This window comes from Pongo abelii, chromosome 19 (genome assembly GCF_028885655.2).
Source record: "Pongo abelii isolate AG06213 chromosome 19, NHGRI_mPonAbe1-v2.0_pri, whole genome shotgun sequence".
NCBI lineage: Eukaryota > Metazoa > Chordata > Mammalia > Primates > Hominidae > Pongo > Pongo abelii.
In genome coordinates, this window is record NC_072004.2 from 54,320,690 (window position 1) to 54,339,996 (window position 19,307).

The following is a 19,307-nucleotide window of genomic DNA, read 5'->3' on the forward strand; positions in this document are numbered from 1 at the left end:
AGTCTGGATCATGTTGCTTTTCTTTTCAAAGCCACGAAGGTTCTGTCTTCCAAAAAAATGTACGTGTTCGTAATTATTCCCCAGCTGCCTGCGTTCGCAACCGAACCTGACACATCGGCTTCACCCGAACTTACATGCTGTTGTGTTTTCCCTTCAGCCCCAGCGGATTGGACACATTCAGGAGGCGGGTCCGCCTCTTTCCTACTTGCTGGTTGGCGAAGCTGACCTCCAAGGGCGGTGCCCGGCCATAGCCGGTTTGCTTCTGGGATTGGCTAGAGGGGGTGGTTCCGCTGAGGCGTGGTAGGAAGTGGCTGCCGTCAATCACGCGGGGAGACTCCAAACAGTGAGCCTAGAGCTGGAGACTAGCGTTAACCGGCGGGGCGGCCGGTGAGAGGGCTGGCAGGGCTTTGGCTTTGGGGAGGCTTGGGGAGGACGAGGGACTGGCGGCGTGAGGGGACTGGGTCGGGCTGGCAGGAATTCGACAGGAGAGAGGTGTCGATACTGGAGGGGGAGGGGAGCAGTGCAAGGGGCCGGAGGGCGGCCGGGGGCAGCAGTGGCTCAGTGTTGGAGGTTAAGTGGGCAGCGCCGTATGAGTGTCTTTCAGGAGACTGGGGCCTGAGTGGCTGGCGAGGGTCGTCCCCAGGAGACAGGGCCCTTAAAGGGCAGGGCTTGGGAGACTGTGGTTCGAGAAAGCAAGAATGGGATGAGAATGAGAGGGCTGAGGGGCTGGAGGTGCAGGTACCCTCTGAGGAGGTGGTGGCTCTGCTCGTTGGGGCAGAGGGTGTTTTGGTTGTAGGAGGTGGGGCGCACAGGTTTGGAGTTTTCACATCAGATGTGAATGCTCCCTACTTAAAAATGATGGTTTCGGTGCCTTCAAGATGAGTTCCAGGCTGTAGGCTTCCCTGAGCCCTGTAAGAGATCTTTGATATTGCTGTCAGTCCTCTTTTAACCTTAACCAAGCCGACTCCATGCTCTTAAAATCTCAGTGATTCAGAGGGTCATGAAACATTCTAGGATCAGGATTTACTGATGTGACGGGAAAGGGTAAAGGGCTGTAACAACGTATAAGTTTATGTTACTTATTTGACTACTTACTACTAGTCAAATAATTACTTGACTTATTTGTTACAGTAGCAGGGGGTTACGAATGTGATTTAAATTGTGATTTACTCATAGATTCCCCACAGGTTTAATTGGAAGATAGAGTGGTATCATGTCACTTCTTCCGTTTGGTCTTGAAATATTGTACCATGTGTATTTTCACTATCTCAACATAAAATTTCAGTAAATTCCCATCCCATGATCTGGTTCTCTCACACTTGTAATTTATGTTAACAACAGACCAAGGGGTACAGCAAGAGTCTTCCTTACATTGTTTTGTGGTTCTGAGACCTGGTCCTATTAAAAAACAAAACAGGATGGGCGCGGTGGCTCAAGCTTATAATCCCAGCACTTTGGGAGGCTAAGGCGGATGAATCGCTTGAGCTCAGGAGTTCGAGACCAGCCTTGGCAACATGGTGAAACCCCGTCTCTACAAAAAAATATAAAATTTAGCTTGGCATAGTGGCGCTCGCCTGTAATCCCAGCTACTCGGGAGGCTGAGGCAGGAGAATTGCTTGAGCCTGGGAGGCGGAGATTGCCATGAGCAGAGATCGTGCCACTGAACTCCAGCCTGGGCGACAGAGCGAGACTGTATCTCAAAAATAATAATGAACCCCCAAACCCCTCATTATAATTTGAAAAAAATTAAAAACCTACTTTCTCCTTTTTTTCCCTTTCTGGTGTAACAGGAATTTCTGGGAAAGTTTCCTACATTTGAGGCATTTTTGACAAGGGATCTCTAGTGAGTAATCATAAATCTTCCTCCCTATCCCCAACAACGATCCATGTTTTTCTGTTTTTTTTTTTGTTCTGGAAACAGGTTTTATGAATGAAGCTATGGCTACAGATTCCCCAAGAAGACCCAGTCGTTGTACTGGTGGAGTTGTGGTTCGCCCCCAGGCTGTCACGTAAGCACATTTCAGATAAACCCAATAGCTGAAGAAAAGATTACTCAGAATACTAACTAACACTTAGGTTTTCTTTATGAACAGTGGTTACTTTTGTAAAAATCTTTTAACTGTTGGCTTTATGGGATGAATAATAATAATTGCCAAGACCAAATGAAGAATTGGAGGGTTAAGTTGATGTATTCAGCACATTTACAGAGTACATGAAGAGCACTATGCTAAATCCTGAAGAGCAGTGTTTTCAAACTCCAAGTTTAACAAATTAGTGGATTGTTAAATCAGTTTAGTGGGTCAGGAGTTGTAGTAGAAAATGAAATAGAGGCCGGGCGCGGTGTCTCATGCCTGTAATCCCAGTACTTTGGGAGGCCCAGGCAGGCGGATCACGAGATCAGGAGATCGAGACCATCCTGGCTAAAACGGTGAAACCCCGTCTCTACTAAAAATACAAAAAATTAGCCGCATATGGTGGCACCTGTAGTCCCAGCTACTCGGGAGGCTGAGTCAGGAGAATGGCGTGAACCTGGGAGGTGGAACTTGCAGTGAGCCGAGATCGCGCCACTGCACCCCAGCCTGGGTGACAGAGCAAGACTCTGTCTCAAAAAAAAAAAAAAAAAAAGAAAGAAAATGAAATAGAGTATAATAGAAAATATAGCTGAGAGTTTGTATTGTTTCATGACATGTACATAGATATGTTCATGTGTATGTATGTATTTACCAGACAGTGATGTAAAATGTATCTCTTTTAACTTTTGAGTTCAAGGGTACATGTGCAGGTTTGTTATATAGGGAAACTCATGTCACAGGAGTTTGTTGTACAGATTATTTCATCACCCAGGTATTAAGCATAGTCCCCATTAGTTATTTTTCCTGACCCTTTCCCCACTCCCACCCAACTCTGATAGGCACCAGTGTGTGGTGTTCCCATCTATGTATCCATGTGTTATCTATAAAAGGAATCTCTTAGTCTAGGTCTCTGTCAGAAAGTTTCAAAGTAAGTGTCATACTATATTTCTCTGTTTTTGGCATTCTTTGACAAAGAATGTCTATACTTACTAGGAGTTTATAATCTAATATGGTTTGAAGATAAGTATAGTTTTTTTTTTTTTTTTTAGATGGAGTCTCACTCTGTTGCCCAGGTTGGAGTGCAGTGGCACCATCTCGGCTCACTGCAGCCTCCACCTCCTCCTCTGCCTCCCAGATTCAAGTGATTCTCCTGCCTCGGCCTCCCAAGTAGCTGGGATTACAGGCGAGCGCCACCAGGCCTGGCCAATTTTTGTATTTTTAGCAAAGACGGGGTTTTGCCATGTTGGCCAGGCTGGTCTTGAACTCCTGACCTCAGGTGATCTGCCTGTCTTGGCCTCCCAAAGTGCTAGAATTATATGTGTGAGCCACTGTGCCTAGCCAAAGATATGTATACTTGAAGGCTGACGTGGGAGGATTGCTTGAAACCAGGAGTTTGACACCAGCCTGAACAACATCCTGAGACCCTCATTCCTTAAAAAAATACAAAAATTAGCCAGGCATTGTGGCAGGTGCCTGAAGCCTTAGCTACTTGGGAGGCTGAGATGGGAGGATCACCTCGGCCCAGGAGCTTGAAGCTGTGGTAAGCTGTGATTGTGCCATTATACTCTAGCCTGGGTGACAGAGTGAGACTGTGTCTTAAAAAAAATATATGGCTGGGCGCAGTGGCTCACACCTGTAATCCCAGCATTTTGGGAGGCTGAGGTGGGTGGATCACCTGAGGTTGGGAGTTCGAGACCAGCCTGACCAACGTGGAGAAAACGCGTCTCTACTAAAAATACAAAACTTAGCTGGGCGTGGTGGCAGGAGCCTATAATCCGAGCTACTTGGGAGGCTGAGGCAGGAGAATCGCTTGAACCTGGGAGGCGGAGGTTGCAGTGAGCCGAGATCGTGCCACTGCCCTCCAGCCTGGGCGACAGAGCGAGACTCGGTCTCAAAAAAAAAAAAAAAAAAAAAGAGCGATTCTCCTGCCTTGGCCTCCCAATTAGCTGGGATTACAGGCATGCACCACCATGCCTGGCTAATTTTGTATTTTTTAGTAGAGACAGGGTTTCTCCATGTTGCCCAGGTTGGTCTCAAACTCCCAACCTCAGGTAGTCCACCTGCCTCTGCTTCCCCAAGTGCTGGGATTACAGGTGTGAGCCACCACGCCCAGCCTAATTTTTGTATTTTTGGTAGAGATGGGGTTTCGTCAAATTGGCTAGGCTGAAGCAAACAAATAAATAAGTAAAATAATGACAGGCTGTGATTGTGCACAGTGTGCTACAATGGAGAGTGACAAAGGAGAATACATGTAAGGCTGTCCTGGAAGCTCTCTCAAAGGAGGCAGCACTTAACCTGGAGAACTAAAAGGAAGGGAAGGGGATGGAAAGGAATCCAGATAGAAGGAAAGGTGGTGTAAAGTTCTTGATTCAAAGAAGAACTTGGTGTGTGCTAGGAATTGAAGTTGCATATGGCTGAATCAGAATAAGGAGAGTGGCATAAAATGAGGTTGGAGAGGTAGCCTAATAATTTTATTTTTTAGGCCTAATCGATTTTTGTAGGTCTCTAGGGCATATTGCTTTTTTAATAGGATTTATGATAAATCATATTATTTTCAAGTGTGATTTTTCACATCTCTCGAAATGGATTTGAATTAGTACTTTGATTTTTTTGTTGTTGTTTTTTTGAGACGAAGTCTTGCTTTTTTGCCCAAGCTGGAGTGCAGTGGCGCGATCTTGACTCACTGCAACCTCCACCTCCTGGGTTCAAGTGATTCTCCTGCTTCAGCCTCCCGAGCAGCTGGAATTACAGGGTGCACCACCAGGCCCAGCTAATTTTTGTATATTTAGTAGAGACTGGGTTTCACCATGTTGGCCGGGCTGGTCTTGAACTCCTGACCTCAAGTGATCCACTCGCCTCGGCCTCCCAAAGTGCTGGGATTACAGGTGTGAGCTACCACGCCTGGCCTAAAATAGTATTTTGAAGAAATTTTTTTTTTCCACTTGCTGAAATTTATGTACTTTGTATTTAAAATACATTAATTTAGTGTCCTTACTTAATTAACAATGTTATTTTTTCCCCTTCCCTTTTTTTGTTTGTTTGTTTTTTAGAGATGGGGTCTTGCTATGTTGCCTAGCCTTGCTGCCAACTCCTGGGTTCAAGTGATCCTCCCACCTCAGCTTCCTAAATAGCTGGGACTACAGGCACATGCTACTTCATCCAGCTTTCCCTCATTTTTATGCATTTTAATTTTTTTCCATGTCTTTTCTATACCGAAAGTTCTGTAAAGGCTTAATAGCTTCTTCTAATGCCTGTATCTACCAGAAAATGTAGACTTACCTGCTATATACAGGTAAGGGACTAGGTTTGTAACCAATTTAAGGAGAAGGTCACTAGATATTGAGTCATCAGCAATAGTTTTACTTGCTCTAATTAGGGCATTCTTCTGCTCTGACTCAAGAGGAAGGTCCTACCTAAGGTCTCTGTCATCACTCCTCCAAATATGACTTAGAAGCTATCTCTATCAAATTAGGAGAGCATGACTTTTAAAAAGAGATAATGTTTAAAAATGTTAAAAGCCCATTTACATTTAATAACATATGTAAAGACCCATGAAACGAGAAAGTAGTTTAGCAGAAATATCAGGTGATAAGAGTTAGCCTTTTTTTTTTTTTCTTGCCTTTTTTGAATATTATGAGTGATGCCTGTAATCCCAGCACTTTGGAAGACTGAGGCGGGAGGATCACTTGAGCTCAGAAGTTTGAGACCAGCCTGGGCAACATGGTGAAACACCGTCTCTACAAAAAATACAAAAATTAGCTGGGCATGGTGGTGCATGTCTGTAGTCCCAGCTATTTGGGAGCCTGAGGTGGGAGGACTGCTTAAGCCCTAGAGGTCGAGGCAGCAGTGAGCTGAGATCGCACCACTGCACTCCAGCCTGGGTGACAGAGTGAAACCTTGTCTCAAAAAAAACAAAACAAAACAAACACCCCAAAAAACAACAACAACAAAAAACAAGTGACTTTATTAAGGCTTGTAAATAGAGCTTTTTTCATGTTCTGTATTAAGCTCTCCTGACCAGTGTTGTCCATTTCACCCTTTTCCAGAGAGCAGTCCTACATGGAAAGTGTTGTGACTTTTCTGCAGGATGTTGTGCCACAGGTAAGTGTCTATATGTGCTTTCAGCTTTCCCTTTGGTCAGGAGAGCTCTGAAATGTTTGGTTTCCTAAACTTGACACTAGTACCAGCAGCTTCAGAAAGGTTTTTGATATTTTAGCATCCTGAGCATTGGTAGGGTGGGACTACATTATTGTTTAGATGTGCCGCAGTGTTGTGAGGACAGTGGCATAAATATTATTCCTTAGGACTTTGCCTTCCTAAGAAGAATCAAGGTGAATTGTTAGTAGAGATTTGAGACCTGGGACTCTCGTAGGTTTCTATTTTCTTGTCCTATTTAAGTGTTGCCTGTCAGAAGAGAGAAAAGCAATATACGCTTTGCACTCCTTAACTAGATATTAGCTAAGTATTGTACCTGAACACAAATCTACATCTCTTTTGTATTGAGCAGCATTTTTATGCCAACTAAGGTATCCTGTTACTCTAAATGATAAGAGAATAAGTCTTTTACTGTTCCTTTTATATAAATATGAGAATAAAGAATGAGAATAGCCTTTTATATAAATATGAGAATAGCCTTTTATATAAATATGAGAATAAAGAATGGGATTATCTAGTATACTATTGCCAAACTTAACATAATTATCACTTAGCATACTTATTAAAAGTCATAATTTCCTCTCTCAGAGTCTTAACACAATTGATTTGGGATGGTAACTGGTAACTTGTAGCAATAGTAAGAATCTCAGGTGATTCTTATGAAATGGTACCTTTGGGAAGCACTGTTCTAGTGGGACTACTGAAGGGAAAGGTTTCCATACTTTCTCCTTATGGTTGTAGTCTTCTTGACTACCATGGGTATCTGTAACTGGAGTGTTCAAAAAGGACATTCATAGATCCAGTGTCCCAGCTTTATGAGAGGATCCTAGAAAACACAGAGCCTTCAACCTGAAAAGCTGAGTGGTAAAAAAAGGAGAAAAGAAACAGAGTGTGGTGGTAATATAGTAGAAGGAAAATTAAATTCAGTTGGAGGACATCAGAGACGGCTTAATGAATGAGATGCCATTTGAATTGAGGAATAGAGTGGAATAAAATCCAACAATGATAAATTTAGTGAGAATGTAATGGGGACAACAGGATCCTAGTAGGTGTTTGCTTTATTTGGCAGAGAAGTTATAACTTAACATTTTGCACATTAGGCTTAGAGTAGCTTAGTGATTAAGAACATAGACTTTGGGCCAGGTGCGGTGGCTCATGCCTGTAATCCCAGCACTTTGGGAGGCTGAGGTGGGTGGATCACCTGAGGTCAGGAGTTCAAGACCAGCCTGACCAACATGGAGAAACCCCATCTCTACTAAGAATACAAAAATTAGCCGGGTATGGTGGTGCATGCCTGTAATTTCAGCTACTCAGGAAGGCTGAGGCAGGAGAATCGTTTGAACCCGGGAGGCAGAATCGTTGCAGTGATGCGATCGTTGCAGTGAGCCGAGATCACATCATTGCACTCCAGCCTGGGCAACAAGAGTGAACCTCTGTCTCAAAAAAAAAAAAAAAAAAAAAAAAAAAGAACATAGACTTTGATATTAGATCTGACTTTATATTTCAGCTCTGCATCTTACTAGTTCTAGACAAGTTACTGAACCTTTCTAAACATCAGTATCCTCATGTGTAAACTTCGGTTAATCATCTTATTCATCATGGGTTTGTTTTGAGTCTTAAAGGGTGTCATGTATATAAAGCATAAAATAAAGCAAAGCAAATACTAAGTAGTCTTTCCTGGAGGGAGCTTGAGACTGGAGATCCAGGGTAGAGATGTAGATTTTTGGCATACAGTCGTAGTCAAAATAATCAGATGAGCCAGAGACATTACAATTTCTAATTGTAATGGTGAGACATCGTCATTTTAGCACCTACTGACCATAGGTTGCTTAGGAAAGCAATAATAGGAGTAACTTTTTGTTATATTAGACTTTTTTTTTCTTTTTTTTGAGATAGTGTCTCACTCTGTTCCCAGGGTGGAGTGCAGTGGCATGATCTCGGCTCACTGCAAGCTCCACCTCCCGGGTTCATGCCATTTTCCTGCCTCAGCCTCCCGAGTAGCTGGGACTACAGGTGCCCGCCGCCACACCTGTCTAATTTTTGTATTTTTAGCAGAGACGGGGTTTCACTGTGTTAGCCAGGATGGTCTCGATCTCCTGACCTTGTGATCTGCCTGCCTCGGCCTCCCAAAGTGCTGGGATTACAGGTGTGAGCCACCGCGCCTGGCCTATGTTAGACATTTTTTCTACTGTTTGGTTGATATGAGAACAGTGCTTTCTAACATTTTTTTCCCCACATTTAATTCAGAGTCCTGCGTTGGTACTTTGTGGTCAAACATTAAAAAATAATGTTTTCTGCCAATATTGTGTTCTACCTCCTGCTCTATTCTGGGAATCATCAAATTCATGGAGCCTAGGTATTCTCTGGGTCTGCAAATATCCTCCTAAAGAGAGAACATGTGTTGTTGGACTGGTAGCAGCTTCTTTAGTTATCACTCATTGAATTCTAATTGTGATAACATTGATGGCTGGTAGTTGTCCTTGGCTGTGTCTTGATCTAATAATTTCACTTATGAAAATTAATTTAATATATATATATATATTTTTTGAGATGGAGTTTCACTCTTGTTGCCCAGGCTGGAGTGCGATGGCATGATCTCGGCTCACTGCAACCTCTGCCTACCAGTTTCAAGCAATTCTCCTGCCTCAGCCTCCTGAGTAGCTGGGATTACAGGCATGTGCCACCACTCCCGGCCAATTTTTGTATTTTTAGTAGAAACGGGGTTTCACCATGTTAGCCAGGCTGGTCTCGAATTCCTGACCTCAGGTGATCCTCCTGCCTTGGCCTCCCAAAGTGCTGGGATTACAGGCGTGAGCCACTGCACCTGGCCAAAAATTTATTTTAAAAAATAATTCAACAAAGAAAAAGTTAAAGCTTAGAACTTTTCAGTATATATGAAATTTTTACATTTTCAGTGTAAAAACTTGTAACCAGCTTAAATGTCAATTAATACTCAAGCAAATGATGATATATCATGGTCCCTATAGAATAATTTGCTATAAATAAAGATTATGACAATAGTACACTATGGAAATTATTTTCTCTACAGTGAGCAAATAAGACAACATACAGAATGACACCTACAATGATTATAGCTATGTTATATAAAATTCAAAAATGACTTTGTACTTATGAGTGTGTGTATGTGTGTTAGAAACCAGTGTTGAAATATAAAAGAAGTAAATAAATACTTTCAGTAGTGAGGTGAAAGTTTTGACTCTAAATAAGAGGGCTAAATCAGTTGCTCTTGTTTGAAGAAGGGCTTTTAATCAGTGCTGGGGGAAAAGGAGAAACGTGTGGCAGTACATTAACCTCTATAAAGACATCAGGTGATGCTGGGTGTGGTGGCTCACACCTATAATCCCAGCACTTTGGGAGGCCTAGGCAGGCAGATTGCTTGTGCGCAGGAGTACTAGACCAGCCTGAGCAACATGGTGAAACCCCATCTCTACAGAAAATACAAAAATTAGCTGGGTGTGGTGGTGCACACCTGTAGTCCCAGCTATTTGGGAGGCTGACATGGGAGGATCGCTTAAGCCCAGGAGGCAGAGGTTGCAGTGAGCTGAGATCATACCACTGCACTCCAGCTGGGGTGACAGAACCAGACCCTGTCTCAAGAAAAAAACAAAAACCCAAAAACAACTTACTTTTTTTTTTTTTTTTAAGGACATCAGGTGAAAGGTAGAAGGGCAATGGGTGAGTCTGTGTCTTACTGAGAATAAAATATCTAAGCATGGGAAAAGGAGATCATAAGAGGCAAAAAATGATGTGATTCACCTTTGTGCAAAGCTGTAGTAAGGAACACACGAAGCAGAGCTCAGATGCTTCAGTTGTCTTCCCAGAATTTTCTCAAAAATTGTGAATAAAAAACACCATGTCCACTAAGGAGAGAGGAAAACTTGAAGACATAGTAAAAGCATATAAGCCTCATTTTGTAAGCCTCATTTTCCCCTCACAGGGAAAGCAAAAAGAGGTTCAAGAATCCTAATATACTGAAAGACCTTCTTTGACCTTGTTTTGTTCTGCATATCACTCAGAAATCAAATGTTGCAAAGGAATAAGTCTGCTAAGCTGAAGAAGAATTTGAAAATGTTACTGCTTCACCATGTTAAAGGAAAGGAAAGCCTGATACAGGAAAAAAGGAAGTTGTCCTAAATGCAGTGTGGCATCCTGGACTGGATCCTGGAGCAGAGAAAGGGCATTAGTGAGAAAGCTTGTGAAATCCAAATAATGTCTGGGGTTTAATAGTAATGCACCAGTGTTACTTTTGTAGTTTCGAGAAATGCAAATGTTAGATTTGATTAGATTAGATAATATTAGGGGAGAAATTTTTTTTTTGAGACTGGGTCCTGCTCTCACCCAGGCTGGAGTACAGTGGCACTATCATGGCTCACTGCGGCCTCAATTTCCCAGATTCAGGTGATCCTCCCATCTCAGCCTCCCTGGTACCTGGGACTACAGGTGCATGCCACCATGCCCAGATTTTTTTTTCTGTAGAGATGAGTTTTCTCCATGTTGCCCAAGCTGGTGTTTTTTAAAAAAGTTATGTTAGGCAGTGCATGGTGGCTTACCCGTGTAATCCCAGCACTTTGGGATACCAAGGAGAGGCGGATCACCTGAGGTCAGGAGTTCAAGACCAGCCTGGCCAACATGGTGAAACCCCGTCTCCACTAAAAATACAAAAAATTAGCTGGGCATGGTGGCACACGCCTGTAGTTCCAGCTACTTGGGAGGCTGAGGCAGGAGAATCACTTGAACCCGGAAGGTGGAGGGTACAGTGAGCCAAAATCATGCCTCTGCACTCCAGTATGGGTGATAGAGTGAGACTCTGTCTCAAAAAAAAAAAAAAAAAAAGAAAAAGAAAAAACATGCTTTATGGAGAGATGCCTCCTTTTGAATACTGTTGAATACTGTTGATACTTCATGCCATTAATGCTTGTCTTTTGACCCTTGCAGGCTTCCAGGAAGCAGCTGATAGGTTGGGTCTAGAAGCTTGATAAGAGACTAAAAAAGTACAGTAATACTCACACCAGTATAATTGCCACAAACACCTAGCGCTTAATAGTTAAAGGTAGTAGTTGTGTTTGTTTTCTAAGCCTTATTTGTTGACCAGTATAGGGGATGGTTAGTTTTTCATTTGCCTTTGAATTATAGTAATGCTTCATAATAGATTGTGATCATTGTATTTTAGGTTTCTGCAGTTCTTTTTTTTGTGGGGGACAGAGTCTTGCTCAGTTGTCTAGGCTGGAGTGCAGTCGCACGATCTCTGTTCATTACAATCTCTGCCTTCCAGGTTTAAGTGATTCTCGTGTCTCAGCCTCCCCAGTAGCTGGAATTGCAGGCGTGCGCCACACCTCACCCAGCTAATTTTTGTGTTTTTAGTAGAGACAGAGTTTCGCTATGTTGGCCAGGCTGGTCTTGAACTCCTGGCCTCAAGTGGTCTGCCTGCCTTGGCCTCCCAAAGTGCTGAGATTACAGGTGCCTAGCCTGCAGTTCTTTTAATAAGTTAAAAACTCTTTTGACCAAGGTTATGAGACTCATGGATAATATTCTTTGGGGGTAATAATGTTCTAAAATATTCTAGTTACCAGGATGTAGGGTTGGTGAAGTTGGAGAGGTATAGTGTTGGCTTTAAGTCACTCTTTGTTTTGAACATCAGTAATATTAAAGCTATAAAATATGTTTATTCAAATGTTTCTGTTTACTATGCAGGCTTACAGTGGAACACCTCTAACAGAAGAAAAGGAGAAAATAGTCTGGGTCAGATTTGAAAATGCAGATTTAAATGGTATGGTTTTAACTTTTTTTGGGACATGTGAATTACTTGTTTGTTTGGAGTACCTGATTCCAAAAAGAGAGCTTCTGCTTTAGTCAGATTACTTTCTCTTATAGTAAGTTTTCAGTTTTCAAAATAAAAGGTAGCATAACCGCAGTACAGAAACTTTAGAACTAATATTGTGTAATAAGCCTTAAAGTAACTATAACACAGTGTGTAAGTGTTAAACTTTGATAAAGTTAAAGTGAGTTAAAATTTTCTTAGGCAGAAAAATGGTTTTCTTAAAAAAGGAGTTATTCAAGTTTGGTCAGTTGTATAGGATTTATAACTGCAAAATAATCATTAGTGTTGAACTTTCTTGGCTTGAAAATTGTTTTTTTCTGAACAGAATTTTATGCTAGTCCAAGTACCTCATATAAGTGGAATCATACAGTATTTGCCTTTTTGTAACTGGCATATTTCACTTAGTGTAATGTCCTCAACGTTCATCTACATTGTAGCATAGGTCAGAATTTCCTTCCTTTTAAAGGCTGAATGAGGCAGGGCATAGTGGCTCACACCAGTAATCCCAGCACTTTGGGAGGTTGAGGCAGGAGGATCACTTGATCTTAGGAGTTCAAGACCAGCTTGGGCAACATAGCGCAACCTTGTCTCTACAAAAACTTAAAAAATTAACTAGGCTTGGTGGTGTGTGCCTGTAGTTTCAGCTACTTGGGAGGCTGAGGTGGGAGGATTGCTTGAGCCTGGGAGGTCTAGGCTGCAGTGAGCTGAGATCGTGCCACTGCACTCCAGCCTGGGTGATGGAGTGCAATCCTGTCTAAAAATATATAAATAAATACAGTTAAATAAGTAAGTAAATAAAAAAAATCATTTATAAAAGGCTGGATGGGCTGAGCATTTTGGCTCATGCTTGCAGTCCCAGCACTTTGGGAGGCTGAGGTGGGAGGATCACATGAGGTCAGGAGTTCAAGACCAGCCCGGCCAACATGGTGAAACCTCATCTCTACTAAAAATACAAAATTAGCCGGGCATAGTGGCACACTCCTGCAGCCCTAGCTGCTCAGGAAGCTGAGGCAGGAGAATCACTTGAACCCAGGAGGTGGAGGTTGCAGTGAGCCGAGATTGTGCCACTGCACTCCAGCCTGGGCGACAGAGCGCGACTTCGTCTCAAAAAAAAACACAAAAAAACCAAAAAAAACGGAGTCTCACTCTGTTGCCCAGGCTGGAGTGCAGTGGAATGATCTTGGCTTACTGCAAACTGCACCTCCTGGGTTCAGGTGATTCTCCTGTCTCAGCCCCCTGAGTAGCTGGGATTATAGGCGCTCGCCATCACACCCAGCTAATTTTTGTATTTTTAGTAGAGACGAGGTTTCACCGTGTTGGCCAGGCTGGTCTCGATCTCCTGACCTCAGGTGATTGACCTGCGTCGGCCTCCCAAAGTGCTGGGATTACAGGTGTGAGCCACTGCGTCTAGCCTCCTATCTCTTTGGGACTCTACTTTTAAGAATTGCTGGCTTATATAGTAATGCTGTTTTTAATGTTTTGAGGAACCACCATGGTTTTCCCTCAGTGAATGTACCATTTTTCATTCCCACCAACAATTTACAAGGGTTCCAACTTCTCCACACCCTTTCCAACACTTGTTAGTTTCCTTTCTCTCTCTCTCTCTGTTTTTTTTTTTGATAGTAGCCATCCTAATGGGACTGGGTTGTGGTTTTGATTTGGATTTTCCTAATGATTAGTAATGTTTAGCATCTTTTTATGTGCTTATTGGCCATTCGTTTAGCTTCTTTGGAGAAATGGCTCTTCATGTCCATTGCCCATTTTTTAATTGTTTGTTTTTGTTTGTTTATTTAGTTTTAGGAGTTTTCTAAATATCTTGGGTATTAATTCCTTATTAGATATATGATTTGAAAATATTTTCTCCTATTCTGTGAGTTGCCTTTTCCTCAAAGACTTTTCAAATATGAAGCGTTTTTTTTTTAGAGCCACCATCCACGATGAGAAAGTCTGAGTGTCACTTTTACAGATTGGTTTCATTTGAATTTTGGACTCTCTATTAGCTTATTCTTTCAAATAATAACAATTTGTTGGGCCCTCTTTATGGAGAGTAAAACATTAGTTTTTAAGGGTGATTGTTTATGATATCCATGACAAATATTTTTTGAAATTTTTTTTCATTTTGGAACATTACAGTGACTGAAATTAGAAGTAGAAGCAGTAAAGCCCCACCCCAGTGTTTTTTATAGACTCTTCCTGCCGTATTTCTCTTTGAAAGCTTATTGTTTAAGTTTTCTTTCTTTTTTCTTTTCTTCTTTTTCTGAGAGACAGGGTCTCGCTCTGTCTCCCAGGCATGTAGCATGATAATGGCTCACTGTAACTTTGACCTTCTGAGCTCAAGCATTCCTCCCACTTCAGCCTCCCAAGTAGCTGGGACTACAGGTGTGTGACACCATATCTGGCTAATTTTTTTTTTTGAGACAGAATCTTGCTCTGTCGCCCAGGCTGGAGTGCAATGGCACGATTTCAGCGCACTGCAACCTCTGCCTCCCGGGTTCAAGCAATTCTCCTGCCTCAGCCTCCCGAGTAGCTGGGATTACAGGTGCCCCACTGCGCCCAGCTAATTTTTGTATTTTCAGTAGAAACAGGGTTTTGCCATGTTGGCCAGGCTGGTTTTAAACTCCTGACCTCAGGTGGTCCACCCTCCTTGGCCTCCCAAAGTGCTGGGATTACAGGCGTGAGCCACTGCACCTGGCCATCTGGCTAATTTTTAAATTTTTTGCAGAAAAGGGGCCTTACTGTGTTGCTCAGGCTGGTCTTAAACTCCTGAGCTCAAGTAATCCTCCCAACTTGGCCTCCCAAAGTGCTGGGATTACAGGCATGAGCCACTGCATCTGGCTCATTTTTGTTCTTGATTTCAGACTTTCTTTCTGTCCTGGAAATATATTTTTGCTTTGTGGATGTTAAAATGTGTTAGAAGACTTTCTTGATTTAATAACAAAGAAAAAGTGGTGTTAGTCTGAAAAATGTTAGTCCCCAAAGCTTGTTATACAACATATGCAAAATGTTGAAAACTGATTTTGGAAAGCATGGCTCAGATCAGCAGTAAAAGTTAAAACAATTTTAAGATCACATAATTAAAATGTTGAAAGTATTATCAAAATAATTATCACCCAGGCAAGTTTTTCTCTTTGCTTATTTGTTTTTTAATGTCAAGTAAGAATTGTTGGGGCAAAGTTCCATAAAGACTTTGCTTTATTGAAGTAAAAATGCATTTGGAAATGTAGATGCATCCTACTTAAAAATTATGTGTCCTATTGAACTTAAAGTAATCTTCCTTAACTTAGTATCCATAGCTCAATTGACTTACTTATCTTAGATTTGTACATCTTTCTTTTAAATACTTTAGCACAGTCATATGTCTTTTGGTCTCTCTTTTCTTTCTTTCTTTTTTTTTTTTTTGAGATGGAATCTTGCTCTGTCGCCAGGCTAGAGTGCAGTGGTGTGATCCCTGCTCACTGCAACCTCTGCCTCCTGGGTTCAAGCGATTCTCTCTGCCTTAGTCTCCCAAGTAGCTGGGACTACAGGTGTGCACCACCATGCCTGGCTAGCTTTTGTATTTTTAGTAGAAATGTGGTTTCACTATGTTGGCCAGGCTGGTCTTGAACTGCTGACCTCGTGATCCACCTGCCTCAGCCTTCCAAAGTGCTGGGATTACAGGCGTGGTCCACCGCGCCCAGCTGGTCTCTCCTTTCTGTAGTATACTGGTATTGTGTGATATTGTGGCCCTGGTTTTTTAATGGATATACTTTTTATTTTCTCTGGCCCTAGGTGTGTATGTGTATCTGTGTATATATTTATACCTGTGTGTGCATGTGCCTGCCTGTGCGAATCTGTGCATATTTTAAGGCAGTAAATTATACAGTCAAAAGACAAAATTACAATTTAGTTTAAAGATCTTAATTTATTTTATTTGCAATCTGGAATACTTCATTTCATAAAATAAAATGTGTTCCAATGAGCTAAGCAGAAGGGGTTGGTTTTATAGATGGAGAAGGTCTGAAGAAAGGAGAAACACAGGCCAGGCATGGTGGCTCACGCCTGTAATCCCAGTGCTTTGGGAGGCCAAGGCGGGCAGATCACCTGAGGTCAGGAATTCGAGACTAGCCTGGCTAACACGGTGAAACCCCGTTTCTACTAAAAATACAAAAAATTAGCCAGGCATGGTCGTATGCCTATAATCCCAGCTACCCTGGAGGCTGAGGCAGGAGAATCGCTTGAACCCAGGAGGCGGAGTTTGCAGTGAGCTGAGATCATGCCGTTGCACTCCAGCTTGGGGGCAACAAGAGCGAAACTCCGTCTCAAAAAAAAAAGAAAAAAAAAGAGAAACAGAGGAAAAAGAGGATTGGTCATTTCAAAGTTATTTCCCTTACTAGCTGTCAACAAAGAAACAAAACAATAGAGAAATAACTGATTGGTTAACATCAGGTTACTTCAGGTTATCTTTTGTTCTGAAGATTAAAATAGAGGGAACTTTATTTTATTTTATTGATATATTTATTTATTTTTGTGATGGAGTCTCGCTCTGTCGCCCAGGCTGGAGTGCAGTGGCGCGATCTCAGCTTACTGCAAGCTTCACCTCCTGGGTTCACGCCATTCTCCTGCCTCAGCCTCCCAAGTAGCTGGGACTACAGGCGCCCGCCACCACGCCCTACTATTTTTTTTTGTATTTTAGTAGAGACGGGGTTTCACCATGTTAGCCAGGATGGTCTCGATCTCCTGACCTTGTGATCTCTCCACCTTGGCCTCCCAAAGTGCTGGAATTACAGGCGTGAGCCACCATGCCCAGCCAAACAGAGGGAACTTTATTATCATGCAGGTTGAATATTGAAACAGGACTCCTTGGCCAGGTGCTCACCTGTAGTCCCAGCTACTCAGGAGGCTGAGGCAGGAGAATCACTTGAACCCAGGAGGTGGAGGTTGTAGTGGGCTGAGATGGCACCACTGCACTTCAGCCTGGGCAACAGAGCGAGACTCCATCTCAAAAAAAAAAATTAGCTGGAGTGGAGGCGTGTACCTGTAATCCTAGCTATTCGGGAGGCTGAGCAGGAGAATTGCTTGAACCCAGGAGGTGGAGGTTGCAATGAACCAAGATCGCACCACTGCATTCCAGCCTGGGCGACAGAGAGACATCCTTTCTCAAAAAAAAAAAAGAAAGAAAAGTTCCATGTCACCAAACTGAAACTAAGTTGTTATCTGACCTTAGGAGAAATCAGAAAAGAGACATAACAGCCAATTTCCCAAGGAGAATTGCTTGAATCCAGGAGGTGGAGGTTGCCCGGCTAATTTTTTGTATTTTTAGGAGAAACAGGGTTTCACCATGTTGGCCAGGCTGATCTTGAACTCCTGACCTCAGGTCATCTGCCCGCTTTGGCCTCCCAAAGGGCTGGGATTACAGGCGTGAGCCACTGACTTAATTTATACCCTGGCTTGTTTCTCTCAAGACACTACACTGAGAAAGGTATAAGTAGCCAAAGCAGTTTAATATTCTGACATTTTTCTGTCAAATTCTCTAAAGGTGAGAACGTAGTTTGAATCCCAGACTACATCAGATCAAATTGATGCTGGTTTACTCTAGTATAATGGGAATTGCTTTCTAGCCTGTGCAGTGAAATTCTTACCGTCCCCTAATGCCATACTTCATACTTGGCCAGTTTTTTTTTTTTTTGTTTTTTTTTTTGTTGACAGTCTCACTTTTTCACCCAGGCTGGAGTGCAGTGGCCTGAACTTGAACTTGGCTCACTGCAGCCCCGATCTTCTGGGCTCAAGCAATCCTCCCACCTCAGCCTCCTTAGTAGCTTGGACCACAGGCATGTACCACTATGCCTGGCTAATTTTTTGACTTTTTGTAGTTGGGGTCTCACCATGTTCCCTAAACTGGTCTCAAACTCCTGGGCTCAAGCAGTCCTCCTACCTTGACCTCATAAAGTACTGGGATTACAGGTGTGAGCTACTATGCCCAGCATGGCCAGTTCTAATATCAAGGTCTAGTACTATATTTGAGTGTTGGATTTCATGTTCAACAGGCTCTTTTTTTCAGTTGCAAGTAATTGTTTTAAGTAAAAAAGGGAATTAATTTTTTTTAATTTTGGAAAAATGAACATAGCATAAAATTTACCATTTTAACCATTAACATTTTAATTTTTTTTTTTTTGAGATGGAGTCTTGCTCTGTCTCCCAGGCTGGAGCGCAGTGGCGTGATCTTGGCTCACTGCAAGCTCCGCCTCCTGGGTTCACGCCATTCTCCTGCCTCAGCCTCTCTAGTAGCTGGGACTACAGGCACCCGCCACCATGCCTGGCTAATTTTTTGTATTTTTTAGTAGAGAGAGGGTTTCACCGTGTTAGCCAGGATGGTCTCGATCTCCTGACCTCATGATCCACCTGCTTCGGCCTCCCAAAGTGCTGGGATTACAGGCATGAGCCACCGCGCCCGGCCAAACATTTTAATTTTATAAAATTTATTGATTATTGGCTGGGCGTGGTGGCTCACACTTGTAATCCCAGGACTTTGGGAGGCTGAGGTAAGCAGATCACGAGGTCAAGATATCGGGACCATCCTGGCCAACATGGTGAAACCCCGTCTTTACTAAAAATAAAAAAATTAGCCGGGCGTGGTGGCATGCGCCTGTAGTCACAGCTACTCGGGAGGCTGAGGCAGGAGAATTGCTTGAACACAGGAGGTGGAGGATGCAAACAAGCCGAGATTGTGCCACTGCACTCCAGCCTGGTGACAGAGCGAGACTCCGTCTCAAAAAAAAAAATTTATTGATCATTAAAAATTGAGTCAAGGTCTCACTGTGTTGCTCAGGTCTCAAACTCCTGGGCTCAAGCCATCCTCCTGTCTCAGCCTCCCAAAGTGTTGGGATTATAGGGGTGAGCCACTGTGCATGGTCTTAATTTTTTTTTTTTGGTAGAGATGAGGTGTTGCTGTGTTGCCCAGGCTGACCTTAAACTCAACTGATCCTCCCACCTCGGTGTGCCAAAGTGCTGGGATTGCATGTGTGGGCAACAGTGGCCATAATCATTTTAAAGTATATTGTCAGTATTATTAAATAATTTACATTGTTGTACAACCAGTCTTCAGAATTCTTCATTGTGCAAAACTGAAACTCTGTACCCATTGCACAATAACTCCACAGTTTCTACCTCCTCCCAGCCCCTGGCAACCACCACTCTACTTTATGTTTCTATGATTTTTAACTGCTTTAGGGACCTCACATAGATAGAATGATAGATTATTTGCC

The 19,307-nt window shown here is 42.7% G+C and overlaps 1 protein-coding gene across 12 annotated transcripts in view; it reads left to right on the plus strand.

The window, feature by feature from the left end:
• Window positions 1-283: 283 nt before the first annotated feature.
• The window catches only part of BCAS3 (BCAS3 microtubule associated cell migration factor), a 703,083-nt gene continuing 684,059 nt past the window's right edge, over window positions 284-19,307 (plus strand). For 9 of the 12 annotated variants that reach the window (XM_024234725.3, XM_024234724.3, XM_024234729.3 and 6 more), the window contains exons 1-4: window positions 289-387; window positions 1,922-2,009; window positions 6,119-6,173; window positions 11,940-12,015. In XM_024234725.3, coding sequence (XP_024090493.1) covers window positions 1,927-2,009; window positions 6,119-6,173; window positions 11,940-12,015 — 214 coding nt within the window. In that variant the 5' untranslated portion in view covers window positions 289-387; window positions 1,922-1,926. Of the gene's footprint in view, window positions 388-1,921; window positions 2,010-6,118; window positions 6,174-11,183; window positions 11,299-11,939; window positions 12,016-19,307 lie in introns of those variants that run through there. The other 3 variants (XM_024234727.3, XM_063718803.1, XM_063718804.1) reach the window with 3 other exon arrangements.